This window comes from Ovis aries, chromosome 5 (assembly GCF_016772045.2).
Source record: "Ovis aries strain OAR_USU_Benz2616 breed Rambouillet chromosome 5, ARS-UI_Ramb_v3.0, whole genome shotgun sequence".
In the NCBI taxonomy this organism is placed as follows: Eukaryota; Metazoa; Chordata; class Mammalia; order Artiodactyla; family Bovidae; genus Ovis; species Ovis aries.
In genome coordinates this window covers 23465327-23480058 of record NC_056058.1, presented here as the reverse complement: position 1 = coordinate 23480058, position 14732 = coordinate 23465327, and the positions used below count along the sequence as shown (strand labels likewise).

The 14732-nt window shown below is 39.0% G+C and overlaps 1 protein-coding gene across 1 annotated transcript in view; it reads right to left on the bottom strand.

The window, feature by feature from the left end:
* Positions 1 to 14732, bottom strand: part of FBN2 (fibrillin 2) — a 229160-nt gene that overhangs the window by 12369 nt on the left and 202059 nt on the right. Inside the window, exons 49-60 of the mRNA XM_004008653.5 lie at positions 13326 to 13451; positions 12534 to 12686; positions 11560 to 11625; positions 11131 to 11256; positions 10420 to 10539; positions 9338 to 9460; positions 8763 to 8894; positions 5969 to 6094; positions 4214 to 4420; positions 3155 to 3280; positions 1417 to 1539; positions 610 to 726 (exon numbers count right to left, since the gene is read on the bottom strand). Of these exons, the coding sequence (XP_004008702.2) occupies positions 610 to 726; positions 1417 to 1539; positions 3155 to 3280; positions 4214 to 4420; positions 5969 to 6094; positions 8763 to 8894; positions 9338 to 9460; positions 10420 to 10539; positions 11131 to 11256; positions 11560 to 11625; positions 12534 to 12686; positions 13326 to 13451 (1545 nt within the window). The remainder of the gene's footprint in view (positions 1 to 609; positions 727 to 1416; positions 1540 to 3154; positions 3281 to 4213; positions 4421 to 5968; positions 6095 to 8762; positions 8895 to 9337; positions 9461 to 10419; positions 10540 to 11130; positions 11257 to 11559; positions 11626 to 12533; positions 12687 to 13325; positions 13452 to 14732) is intronic.

Below are 14732 nucleotides of genomic sequence, written 5' to 3'. Positions count from 1 at the left end.
CAAGAGGACAAAAGGGAAAGAGTGTCAGGCTTTCTAATTATTATAGGATTCAAATTTTACTACATGAAGTAAAAAGTAAGGTACGAAAGCCTAAGTTTCAAGATGCGAAAACAGAGTTTACAGAGAAGTATGCCACTATTCACGGTCATATTAAAGACAAAAATGGTCAGAAAGAAGTATATTTCAAGAGATCGGAAATCAGAGCATATTTTGGATCAGCTGAGGACACAGTTTTGATAGCACAGACTGAAAGTTAAGGTTAAGACCTGTGTCTTCTGACATAAAAAAAATCCCAGCATGTTCATTAGCATGCTCTAAATTATAGTGAGCCTTTTACTCATATTTGATCTGAGCACACACTGCATTTAGAATGCAATATAAAGGCACCGCTTGGAATACAGCTACCGTTCATGTGCTTGGACTGCACAGGACTACTACGCTTGGATATTGTTCTTGTGAAAGAATAAATTACTAACAACATTTTTAAACCACTAATTATGAGGGACTGATTTTAATGAAAGTACTGGGCCATTGTTCTACCATTTTTAACTACAGTCTTAGGCTTCTACTAGTAGTGTGCAGAACTTCCCTTTTGTAGTTTTGTCTTACCGATACAAGCAGTGTGATGCTGTGTGAAACCAGGTGGACATTTACAGGTAAAACCTCCCAGGGTGTTGACACACAGGAACTGGCAATTGTGCTGTTTGGTTTGACATTCATCAAGGTCTGCAATGAAAGACAAGCCAATGAAAATCAGAGCAGAATTATCTGGCTATGCTTCCCTTCTCATGAAGCCACAGAGAGGTGTGCATGTTCTACCAGGAGTATTTTGTCTAGATTTTTGTTGGAAGCTTTATAGATTTCCATATGCACAAGGCAAGGAGTTTCTTTTCACATACTTAAGCAGCATAAATACTATGAGCTACTAAGACAGGATGGCTAAGGTGATATATAAAAAAAATTTTTTAAACAAAAAGCTGAAAGGATGAATTAGTGACGTTCATGAACTGTTTTCAAAGCTAATATTCAAAGGTTAAAATATTTGTATTTAATGCACAGTTAAACCACAGTTAATGCACAGTTAATGCACAGTTAACCAGTACATGGCTGGTTACTTAATCCTATGAAGTGAAAGTGAAAATTGCTCAGTTGTGTCTGACACTTTGCTACCCCATGGACTATACAGTTCATGGAATTCTCCAGGTCAGAACACTGGAGTGGGTAGCCTTTCCCTTCTTCAAGGGATTTTCCTGTCCCTGGGATCAAACCCAGGTCTTCTGTATTGCAGGCAGATTCTTTACCATCTGAGTCACAAGGGAAGCCACAGTAAAAAGTGAGGTACCTGGCCTGATCCCCAATAAGCTGATTTTGAATCTGAAAAAAAGGAGAGGGCCACACAAATAGACTCTTCATCACCTTTGCAGGTCTTCCCGTCCTCCTGCAGGACATAGCCCCGGGGACACGAGCACTGGTAACTCCCCTCCGTGTTCTTGCAGATGAAGTTGCAAGGTTTTGGGGATTGCGAACATTCGTCGAGATCTGAGTAAAAGTGATGTGAGGATTAAATTACTGGTTAGAAGGAACGACCAGTCTCTTTCCTCCCTCCATATTCTCACTCATTGTTTTCCTCTTCAATTTAAAATGGAAAATAGCCAGAGGGAAACGAGACACAGAACAATTTTCTCTAAAGTAATTCACTGGTTTAACTTTGTCAGGCGATTCTTGGGCAAATATTGAAATATCCAGACAACTGGGTTCAAAAAAAGACACTAGATTTTTTAGATTGGTGTACTTCGATTTACAGTTTGAGAATCATAAACCTGAAGGTTAGAGTTTCTTCTCTTTGACATGCGGATGTGGCGGATGTTCTCAAAGTCTCTGAGCTGACACTTCCCCAGGAATTGTTTGGCATCATAGATTGTGCGGGAGACCTTCCACTTCGCCTTCCAACTGCAGTCCTTACCTTGGTCCACCCTGTTCTCGGGCCCAGGAGGCTGAACTGCACACAGGCACCATTAGCAGGCCCTCCTGCCCTCTGCCTTCAGTCTGGTCCTTAGTTCACTGATGCCCTTCTTGCAAGATGGGCTGAGGCTGACTGAGTCATGGGGGCAGAGGTCACGGATGCTCTAAAGGCAGGCCTCTGGAACAACTTTCTCCATCTTCTAGGTTTCAGCAATCCTTCCCTCTTATCTTTGGCCCAGAGGTGGAATAGCCCCAGAACTCAGCATTAGTCCTAGTATTTTCTGCACACACCTTTATACACTGTCCTTTTGTTAAAGAAACAAGTCTCCTTAAACTGTTCTCATTTCAATACGCCACCTTTTTTCTGCTAGGACTCTGACAGGAAACCATCTCCACTTCCCCTATAAAAGACATTGATTGACGCCCAAAGAATGTTAAAAGCTCACAACTGATGGCCTAGTTTCTGTTACTATCTTGCCCAAACAAGTGAGCTGAATGCTTACTAAGATTTACGTTGGTTCTTCTTAACCTTTTCATGCCAGATGTGCTTTTTATTAAAACAAGTTGATATTAAGCTGATGAACTATGAAGGAGAAAAGTTTTTTTTTCTTTAATGAAAACTAAATGTTTTGGAAAGACTCAATAAAGGCAAGCTACCACCCCCTCCGTGGATGAGACAGTAAAATAAATTAGAAAAAGAGATTGCAAAAATGTAGAAGGTTTTCTGTATTGAGACTGCTTTGCAACTGGAAATTTTAGATGATGCTTAATTGGTATATGTTATGCAAAAATAACTGCAATGAAAAACAAGCAGAAAGCATTCTCTCCATATGCAAAGACATACTTTCACAATCAAAAGTCCTGGCGTTTCATTAAAAAAAATGACAAAACAAACATGCCTCTATACATTTTAAACTAAACGTAAAATGCGGAAAGTATATATATATATTTAAAATAATTTTAATGTTTCCCTAACTTTACAGCTTTTTGATAAATCTAATAGTTCTATGTCTCACATTACTAGACAAGGCCTTAGACAACTCCTATGATATTAAGAACTGCACTATAGCATCACTTTAGCAAAATGTACAATCCAAACACCATAATAAAGACATTCTACTGACAGTGAAGGACTTGTAGAAAACAGCAGTTAACAACCACTCAGATGCAGAGATGCCTTGTCTTTCCTTACCTACACACGACGTTCCGCTGATGTCTGTGGTGTAGCCGACCTTACAGAAACACCGGAAGGAGCCCATGGTATTGATGCACTGACCACTGGTGCAGAGATTTGGCATAACTTTACATTCATCAATATCTGTGCACCGAAAACCCCAAGGCAAAAACAAACAGAAGTCAATACAGATGCAAGAACAGAACTGGTTAGAAACGAAAAGAAATTAAGGAATTGACAGATAACTAAAAACCAACGTTCATAACTGGGCTCGTGTACTTTTTCATCATTCAACAGAGGGGCAACATAGAAGGAAGAGTTAACCAAAGAATCTGAAGTGACAGGAAGAGACAAACATAAGGAAGGCTATGTTGAAAGCCCCTCTGGAGCCCATTCGTTCTGCAGTCTAAGCATGAATTTTTTGGGGGGACTCTATCAATAGAAAGCTACCCTTCTGAAGTTCCACTAATTTGGAATTAGTGATGGTATTCCATGGATTGGCTTTAAATTCAGTTGCATTAGACCCTAAGAAAGGGTTTCATTAGCAATGTAATCAAGCATAAGATCTAGAATCTGTATAGTAATAGAGGAAAATGTTATTTTTAGGACATTAGCATATTGGTTGTACCAAAAAACCTGGAAACTATTAATCATGTGTGAGTCTTGCTGGTTTGTAAATATGCTGCAAACAGAATGAGTTCCTGTGCACAAATAAGCAACCTTTACTTAAATGAAGCACGCATAGCTTGTGGGTTGCAGATGGCCTCTGGGGTCAGACAGATACATTCCATTCCTTGTTCCCACCTTTAAAAAGGCTGTGATCTTGGGAACATTTATTTATCGTTACTTAGCTTCGTGCTTTGGTTTCTATCTGCTAAAATAGGAACAATAAGAGATTCTATCTCTTAGATTTGATACGAAGATTATACCTCTTAAAGCTGCTGAAGCATTAGTGAAAAGCATATAGGACCACACACATATACACATATATTTTAGCCATTATCCTATTTCCTTGAAATTAATGTGAATTAACATGCACTGTGTTGATAACATGCATGGAGTTCCTCAACTCCTTACCTCTTCCATCAGTGGTATAGCCTGGGCCATGAGGACATATCTTTTTGTACTGTGCAGTTCCAGGGAGCGGGCAGAGCTCACACTGATGACCCCAGCCTCGCCCCCCGTCGCAGCAGCATTCTGACTTTGTGACAAGGTTGCGGCTGCTGGATGCCATCTGACACATGGTCTGCAACACCTCCGCAAAGCAGAGGCCCTGGCGATTGTCTGAAATGACAATGTAGTTAAAAGGCACCAGTGTCAAGGGACTGACACTTCATTATCTGGGTCTTCACATTAAAAAGGACAATCAATGTTTTCCTCCATAACAATACTTAAAAAAATATATCAATTTATTTTGCTGGTGCTGGGTCTTAGTTGTAGCATACAGAATCTTTAGCTGCCACGTGTGAACTCTCAGTTGTGGCGTGTGGGATCTAGTTCCTCACAGGGATTGAACCTGGGGCCCCTGCAATTGGGAGGGAGGAGTCTTAGCCACTGGACCACCTGGGAAGTCCCACAGCAATACCTTTTTAAAAGTTAAATATTCTTTTATGTGAAGAGTCACATTGCTTAAGACAATGATTAGAAAGTTCTGGTGGAGGTTCATTTCAAAGTGCTCTTTAGCAACAGTTTATTGAATTTAATAACTGATACTAAAGAAACAGAGGGGAGTTTTTTCTTCTTTTCCTCAGCAGCTAAGTGACAGTCAACTACCATTCCTACAGAATCCAACTGGAAGGGAAAATCAAAGAAAAATACTTCCCTTTAAATAAGCAAATGAGAACAGGATTTGTTTTTGAAAAGCAAGTTCTGGACTATGTTATCATCTTGGTACATATTCAATCTAATCTCCTGTATTTTAGACATCTAAAAGACTGTTTAAACATTGGATTAAGTAGTTTTTAAAATTATTATAAATAAAGGGATTTTACTGATATAAGTTGGCAAAGAGATCTTTAATGGGGTTTTAAGAACCATCCTAATGAACTGTTAGTAATATGGACAGGAAAGTACACTTTCTATGTAGGTCATCTTTTTCTATTTCCAAAAAGACTGATGGTTAATGAAGATCTTGATTGAAGATAATAATAAACAAAATATGTTTTCATGACTAATAATTTCCTAGGATTTGAAGCAGATGACATCATTCTAAGAACAATCTGATGTAGCTGAAATGTGCTGTTTCTGCATCAAAGCCCGTGAGGAGTGCTATTTCTCTGTTTGCCTTAAATCTGACTACTTCATACTTTTATACCTGCTCATAATTAACTAAATGGTTTATGATATGTGCATTTTATCATTAAAATGCCTGAGACTTATATTTTCCACAAGAAAATGTTTTGTAAAACACTTTTCTGTATCATAAAGTAAAAATTAACTCTGACTGCATTTCTGAAATGTGGCATTTTCTTTAATGTAATTAATACAGCAAAACTTACCTCACATAGCAAATATTTTCTTTTGGAATTAAATCATTCCCTGATGTAAGTTTTACTATAGTCACATTTTCCATAGAGCTTAATTAATCTTAATTTTGGAAAGACTACTTAAGATGGTTATTTACATTAAGGATGGATGGATGTACTACACACACATGTACAAATACATCATTTTAATAGATGTCTATCTTCAGGAAGAGGTACATGGATTAGTCAGATTGGAGAACTATTTTGCAGACAAGGATATATATATATATATAGAACTCTTCTGAGATTACATCACAAAACACATGCTTTATTCACCAAGTAAAATATACTCTGTTTATCAACTTACCAAGGCACTCAGTGCCAGAAGAGCTGGACTGAAAGCCTTCATTACACTCACATCTATAGCTCCCAATAGTGTTAACACAACGCCCATTTTCACAGATTCCTGGTTTGGTCCTGCATTCATTTTCATCTTTAGAAAAACAAATAATATGAGTCATGAATAGACTATGAAGTTTATAATTTACATTTATCTTCTAATGGTTTATATCTTGCTTAAAACGTCTTCATCAAAATACTAATATGATAGAATACTAATTTATTACATTTAAATTTATAGTGTTACATTAAAAATATAACATTACATTTAAATTTATCATATTTAAATTTACCTCATCCTTCCAAGACGGGTTCTAGGTTAACAAAGTGTTCCCCCCACCCTCAGCCGCTTTCTCTTTCTCTCTTCCTCTTTTCAGGGAAGAGGTGATGCTTGATGGAAAATTGGAAAAGTGGCTCCCAAAAGGATTACTGACCAGGAGAAAGAACTTTGGGAAAGAAGATACCAAGTAATGTGACATGAGAGAGAAGCTGAGGGCAGAGCAGTGGCAGGTGTTAGGGAGAGGCGGAGAGCAGGGTGAAGGGCACTCAGGCCAGGGATAAAGGACAAGCTCCTTCACTGACTTGAGTGAAACTCACAGGAGCCATGCAGGGTGTTAGGGCAGCCAGAGGAAGAAGGAATTTAGATAGTACTGCTCTTTTGGTTTCTGACAAATAAATATATCAGAACAAAACTGTTGCATTAAAATTCCCACATCTTTGCTTGTGTTTATTTGACATTTTGTAAATTTTGTTTGAGGTATGTTTCAAATCAATGTTGTCAGAGGCATGAGAGCTCACGACAAATCCCTTTGATGAATCTCTCCTTTCATCTTTATGCTTTTAATCTTTAATTTATTAATATTTATTTTGCATGCACTTGCTTTTTATCAACATTTGCCTTGGATATCTTGTTCCACCCCTTTATTTTCCATCTAGCTCACATTTTGATTTGGTACATTTTTTTGTAAAAAGTACCAAGCTGCACTTTTAAAAGAATATTTAAAAGTACATTTGCCTTTTAACCAGAAATTTAAACTATTTCTATCTATGGTGATTACTGATATGTTTGGAGTCTTGTCATTTTATACTGTTTCATATTTACCAGGCTACTTGTCCCCTTCTCTCAATATTTCTTAGATCAGTCTAATTTTTTCTCTGCCCTATGTCATGCCCAACTCATGTCTAGAAGTTGTAATCTTCTATTCTTCCAGCGGTAGCCATGAGACAACTTCAACACACACTGATAATGAACATTTTTCTATTAACATCAGGAAGTATCTGTTTCAATAGCTTCTGCCTATAGCAAGTACCCTTGGCATGAGTTTACTCCTTTCTTTCTCTCCTGCGCTTCCTGCCATGCTGACGCGGTCTAGAAAGTTTGATTTGTTATACTTCTTTTATGGAACACCAGCATTTATTTAAACCATATAATCAGGGTTACTGGTTTCTTGGCTTATCATTGCTTCCTCTAGAATTAACTTTTAAAAATATATTGGAGGATACAGTTTGGATATAAGATATAGAGGGTATGTGGGTGATAAGTATGCTAAAACACATTTCTGACAATGTGATATTTTTGTTTTATCACTAGATTGAATGTAAAGTTTTAGTTCAAAATTACTTTTCCCTTAGAATGCCTTGAAAATATTGCTGCTCCAGTGTTTTCTTTTCTTTTTTTAAATTTTAATATCTTTAATTCTTACATGCGTTCCCAAACATGAACCCCCTCCCACCTCCCTCCCCATAACATCTCTCTGGGTCATCCCCATGCACCAGCCTGGAGTATTACTCAGCAGTAAAAAAGAATTCATTTGAATCAGTTCTGATGAGATGGATGAAACTGGAGCCGATTATACAGAGTGAAGTAAGCCAGAAAGAAAAACACCAATACAGTATACTAACACATATATATGGAATTTAGGAAGATGGCAATGACGACCCTGTATGCAAGACAGGGAAAGAGACACAGATGTGTATAACGGACCTTTGGACTCAGAGGGAGAGGGAGAGGGTGGGATGATTTGGGAGAATGACATTCTAACATGTATACTATCATGTGAGAATTGAATCGCCAGTCTATGTCCAGTGTTTTCTTTTACCCACTGTTAACTGCCACTTGTAGGAAACCTGGTTTTGCTCCCTGGGAAGCTTTAAGAATTCTCACTTTGCTCCTAGTGTTCTGACACTGTTTTTTATTGTTAAAGGCATTTTTTTTCTTTTAGGAAACTTTCTGCATAAATTTTAAAGTATGTACAAAAGTATTAAACTAAGTTATGGATTTAAAAAATTGTATAGTGTTTCTTGTTTCTAGAATATGAGGGTTTAAGTCTGTCTTCTTGATCTAATCCTATCCTAATGTTGTTTTATCTTTATTTTGATTAGCATTTCAGCTGTCCGCTTTGAATTCACAGTGCATAACAGAAACGTATCTAAAAAGATCTGATTGCTACAAATCTTACATTTATTTCCTTTCTTTTTAAAAAATTTTTCCTAACAATGCAAACAAATCTGGGAAAATTTCTCTTGAGCGTTAAGATTTTCCAAGTTGCTATAGAAATCAATTAATAATAGAAAAGATTAATAATATTTTACCTTCTGCATATTGTATTAGGAACTTAACAGATTCTTGTAGTTTTTGATCTCTTTGGCTATTTGCACAGAAAACAATACACCATATTTTCCACTGTGATAACTAAAATTCATATGTTTCTGACTTGGGGTAGGAGTGTTAAGCAAGCAGCCATCATCCCGTACAGCCTTACCTACACAGCCTTCTCCATCAGGCCTGCGGGTCATCCCAGGTGGGCAGATGCACATGAAGGTGCCAATCAGATTCTTGCACATCATGCCCCTAGATTCACAGTCATGTAGCCCTTCAGCACATTCATCCAGGTCTAGAAAATATTTTCAATAGGAAAAACAGAAAAATAAGACAAATTCATGAACAGGCTATCATTGTGCATTTTGAAGTCATACTTTTGGTCTTCTGGCTCTTAAAATGTAATCTTATGCAACAGAGAAAGGAGGAGCCCAGTCTCAACTGTTGGCTATGTTTTAGAGTTATAAAAATTTCAGCACTGGTCCTCAAGATAAGAAGTTTAGGGAAGGGCTATCTTTGCTTTAGTAGGAGCTCAAGAATGTGACATCTTTATGTTTGACTTGACTGGACAGACTATGAAGTATCTTGTTATCTAGATACGGAAATCTACCAGCAATGCTGTAAAGAATACATTTCTGCACAGCTCTACAAGAAGACAGCTGAGAGCTACAAAATCATTAAAATATATTTACGGCATCACAAATAATGAGCTGACTCCTTCCTGGTCTGGGGCCTTACCTTTGCACATCTTCTGGTCTTCCCTGAGGGCATAGCCAATTGGGCACGTGCATTCATAGGACCCGAAGGTGTTCATGCAGCGGAAAGCACACAGCAGTGGGTTCTGGGCACACTCATTGATATCTGGTCAAGGAAACAGACAGGTATGCACTCAGCCTAGAGTACTAACTACTCGCTTAGAAAAACATTGATGTATTTATTTGGCAGTCACACAGAAAGTAATAGGATAACAGAACTTCCATTTCTGGTAAGGAGAACTGGGCACCTAACTCACCCTCCAACAAATAACAACTATAAACTCTGACATAAATATAAAAACAACACCTGAAGTGGTTTCTAGGAGTTCATTAAAACTCAGTAAACATCTGGCAAGGTAGAGGTGCTCAGTTTTTTTCTCCTGCGGATCGTATCAGTGCTGGCACAGTAACATCTGGGAGCTAAATCTCCAATGGGAACTCTCTGAGCTTCTGTCCCGAGAAATCAGGGGAGGGAGCCTTGGGGCAACCAAGGCTGCTGAAAAGTGTGGAGGAATCCCAGAAATAAGGGCTAAAGGGGGAGAAATACCTTTTTCATTTTTTGGTATAAACTCAGCACAAGTTGCTGACTTAACTATGCCATGTGTGGGCCAAAATCAAAGAAGGTAGCCACTAAGGTTTAAAGAGAAGAATTTCAATGTGAACCACTGTCTTCCACAGGCCTGACAGTCCACTTTATGTAAATTAACTGCCTGCTAAGACAAAGGCATCAATATTCTCTGAAATAATGTAACTGATTTCAGAAGATATCAGTCACAATACCCAGCACATAATCCAAAATTAACCAACAGACTGAGGAACCAGGAAAATGTGACCTCATCTCAAGGGAAAAAATAAGCAATAGATGCCAATTCTGAGAGGGCGGAGATGCTGAATTATCAGACAAGGGTTACAGAGTAGCTTTTGTAACTATGCGCCTTGTGGTAAAGGAAAATATGTTTGTGATGAATACAATCATCAGTAGAACATAAGAACAATATAAACAAAAGCTGAGACATTAGAAACTCTTTCTATATCAAGAAGAAATAATAGTAAAGCATCACTTGCCTTCACAGTTCATCATGGGCCCTGGCTCGAAACCCTCATTGCAGTTGCATTCGAAACTCCCGATAACATTGGTGCACGTCCCATTTCCACACGGGTTGCCAATTGAACATTCATCAGTATCTGAAAAAGAATAAGAAAGTGACACAAATGTGGAGGTTTTAGTTTAACTAAAGTAAGCCCAGGAAAATCCATCTGGCCCTCACACGTGTCCCAGACCTGTGCGGGACACACATGACTCCTGCATCCCCCACCCCCTGCTTGGTCATGGCTGGCCAGCCTTTATGCAGGGCAGAGAACCCCGAGGGTCAAGTGTGAAATGCTCTGAACTTTCAGACAGCTGTGCTTGCCCTAAAAAAAAAAAAACAAATCACAAACCCAGGGAGGTATGTGATCTTCTGCTACAAGAGCAGAAGTGGAAAGTCATAAAGTAAAATAGACTTCTTTCCCAGTCAGTGGTTTTGGCAGCTGTAAAGCTCTAGACACATCAGAGTTTGTGTATCTGGTTGAAGGCAGAGATTGGGCAACTCACTTCATCTTCAAATAAACCCATGCTGCTGGAAAATGTAGAATGGAAGAAGAAAAAGCAGTTATGGCTACTTATCTTGGCTTTGTAAATCCCACTGCCACCCAGAGTGCCTGAGAGACCTTTTGCTGAATATAAGAAAGAAAAAACCGTAAAAGTATGAAATGTGGCACTAACTCAGCACTTACCCACACAGCGCACTCCAGTGTAATCAAGGTTGTAACCCATTGGACATTCACAGCGAAAAGACCCATCTGTGTTGATACACTGACCATTTGAACAAATGCCTGGGCTCTCAAGACATTCATTAACATCTAAAATACAGAATCATCCATGAACTTTCTTATGTAAAAAGATATGCCAAAACTGCATGTATCTATTCAAAAGAGGCTTAAAAGTGTTAAAACATATGAGCATTTCTTTCATCAGAGAAACGTGTATTTCATATGCCACAACATAGTCTTACGATGTAGTGCATATGATATACAATAAATATCATATACGTGCATTAAATGCAATACAATATATGTTATACCGTAAAAACAGCATGATTATAAAACAAATGTACAATATTGTATTTATGTAAGACTATAAAAATAAAATGTATCAAACCACACCTTCACGGGTATCATGAAGACTAGGAACAGTTCCGTGGCCATAGGGACACAAATCCTGGAATGCCACTACACAGAAAAAGACAAATTCCTGATTATCAGAGAGTCACAACCATCAGATAACTTAAGAACTGATTAATGATATACATAAAATTAGACTTATTTTTCCTCTACAAAGCTATTTTTAGTAAGAGTCTTTGTTTTTGCAATTTACTTCAAAAGCAACACTGAGCATATTTAGAGAAGGTCACCTGAGCTTGGGGTGGCCGCCTATGGGTACCACTCAGTGTCATTCTGTCTGCTTGCTCATTTAATTCTGGGCAGCCAAAGAGCCATATTCACTCCAGTATTCTTGCCTGGAGAATTCCAAGGACACAGAAGAGCCTGGTGCAATACAGTCTACAGAGTCGCAAAGAGTCGGACATAACTGAGCAACTAACAGAGCATTCTCTGCCCATTACACACAGAAGCCACCTCTGACCTAGAGACCAGGCCAGTTCTGAGCCTACTGGGAACAATCGTACTGTTCAGCTATGCTAATAAAATCTGTGAGGCTCGTCGTCTCTTCTCACAAATGGCTACTGTGCTGACTCAGCCTCCCAGAATTTGATATAAGATTCTGGGAGCTGCAGCCTGTGATACAATACCCATGTGGGACTCCTGCAGCAAGCTGGAATGTGATTTTCACCCCTTCCTTGGATCTACTGCCCTTCACCCTTCAAATTTATTCCTTTCAAAGCAAGTAATACTAACATTGGGGGAAGCAATGAAATAATGGGGTAACATCCTGCATTTACACATTCTGAATATGAAAGCTGAAAGAAGTTCCTAACTATGGAGCTCACTGAACCATGAAGGTCTGTGAGTGAGGGGATACTTTCATCTTCAAAACATTTATAAGTTACATGGTCCCACTAGAGTTCTGCTAGACAGTCCAAAACTAGTACAAAGTTGCTTTTTTATTTCACTGCTCTTACCTTCATCATCTTTGGGACACAGCTCACAGGGGTCCCCCCAGCCCTCTCCTGGCATCTTACTACAGCAGCATTTTGCCTTTGTGGTGTTGAAAGCTTTGGGTACAGAACACTTTCCATTTTCAAAGTTTGTGAAACAGAAGCTCTGGCGAGTATCTAATCAAGAAAGCAAACATCACAGACCTCCTTACTGGTCATTTAAAAAGATGGAATAATTTACACATAATTCTGTTACTGACAGAACATTTCTCACGGGTTGAACATGTGATGCAGATTATATTCGCAGTTAAAAGATAGGCCTGGAAATTCTTAATTGCTGATGTCATTTGCCAGTTTAAGTTGACCACTCTATAAGATTGCATTTAATTATATATCTTAATAATGTGCTTCGGAAATTTGAGAAATTATGCTCAATGTTAAAATGATATCTATGTCTTCTTTACTCACTGTTACTTTACAGCCTAACAAAATAAACCTACGTAGCTTGCAGTAAGTTACGCCGTATCAGAAGCAACTCCTCACCAATGTATAGAAAAATCTATGCCTCTAACAAAATGAAAATGATGAAATAAGACAACCATTTTTCTTTTAGTATGGAATTTTTAAAAAAAATGTAGAAACAGAGCGAATTAAAAACTGTCCAGTGCGTGTACACTCGGGACCTTATGCTTTAAACTTACAGATAAGAATCTATCAGAGACATATATTGTTAGCGACAAGCACTGCATCATGGCTTCCTGCCTAGCTCTGAAGTTTGAGGGCTGATGATGACAGAGAAATCATTTCAAAACTTACCGAAGCACCTCCGTCCATTATCAGACAATACAAATCCGGGGGGACAGATACACTGGAAGCCCCCAGGAGTATTGGTGCAGGAACCAAAAAGACAGATGTTGGGGTCTTCATCACACTCGTTTATATCTGTAGATCAGCAAGATAATTTACGGATTTAATCAAATCAATACACTGCTTAATATCTGAAAACAACTTGTCCACCTCGTACAGTTCACTAGCCATTGGATATTCAATGTGAAACAATATATTAAATTGTCTATATGATTAATTATCTTTAAAATAAACTGTAATTGCTTCAAAAGTCAAAGGTTATATCCAGTTTCAATGATCGATATGACGCAGACTGCTAAGTCGGTCTCCAGTTCTCCGGACTTGACTCCTAGGAGGTGTCTGTATGTCTGCCTGCAGGCCTGAGGGGACCACGTCCATGTCTCAGGGGCATTGCATCTTCAGCACTGGTCCTCTTCTCTGATGCCCCTTGCCCTCAGCAATCCACACTGGGGAGCTGGAGTCACATTCTTTCCTCTCCTTAATTGTTCAACTTTTATAACCAAGCAATATGTGGACTCCTCACTTACATTCAAACTCAGCATCAATTGCCACCTTGATCATCACCTCTCCCAACTAGACTGCTGCACTGCCTTCTCCCCTCTCCACACCACCACCAGGGTTTGCTTTCTAAAACACGTCCCTATTTGAGAATCTGTGCCTACAGAACCAGGGAGCTTAGACTTGCGATGAGAATTTTATCATTTCCACCTTACCCCAGAATGATTCCTTGAAACAGACAAGGATTCCTTACCAGTGATATCTGGCCCCTTTTCACTGGACGCGCTTATTTAATGGGTGATTATAACTAAATGAATAAACACTACATGATTCCAGGCACATTAGAACCTAAGTTCCACGAGGACATCATGTGTCTCTCTAGATCACTGCTGCACTCTCAGCATGGGTCTAGCTCAGGGCCTGGCACATACTGCGTTCTCAGCTTACACTGGCGGAATTTTAGTGAGTGAGTCATATCACTTCCTTGCTAAAAGAACCTGCACTGCTCTGAGCCACCTGCAGGACCAAGAGCCATCTTGTGAGCTGGCCACCGATGCCCCTTACCACACTCGTTCTGCCTCTGTTTTCAAGCTGCCTCTCTGTTCCACTTCCCTTTTTGATCAGTCAACGTATCAAACTCAGGGACACCTCACATGTCGCCAATCCTTATGCGAGGCTTCCTGACCCACTCTCCTTTCACCACCACCATCATTATTCACAGCCTCCTACTGTGACCTACATCCTGAACAGACCCCAGTGCAGTGTCTGTCGCACTGGATTGTAAGGGCAGCTTTACAACACGGAGTGATTTACAAAATCTCTTAGGCAGTAAGTGATTTACAAAATCTGTTAGGCAGT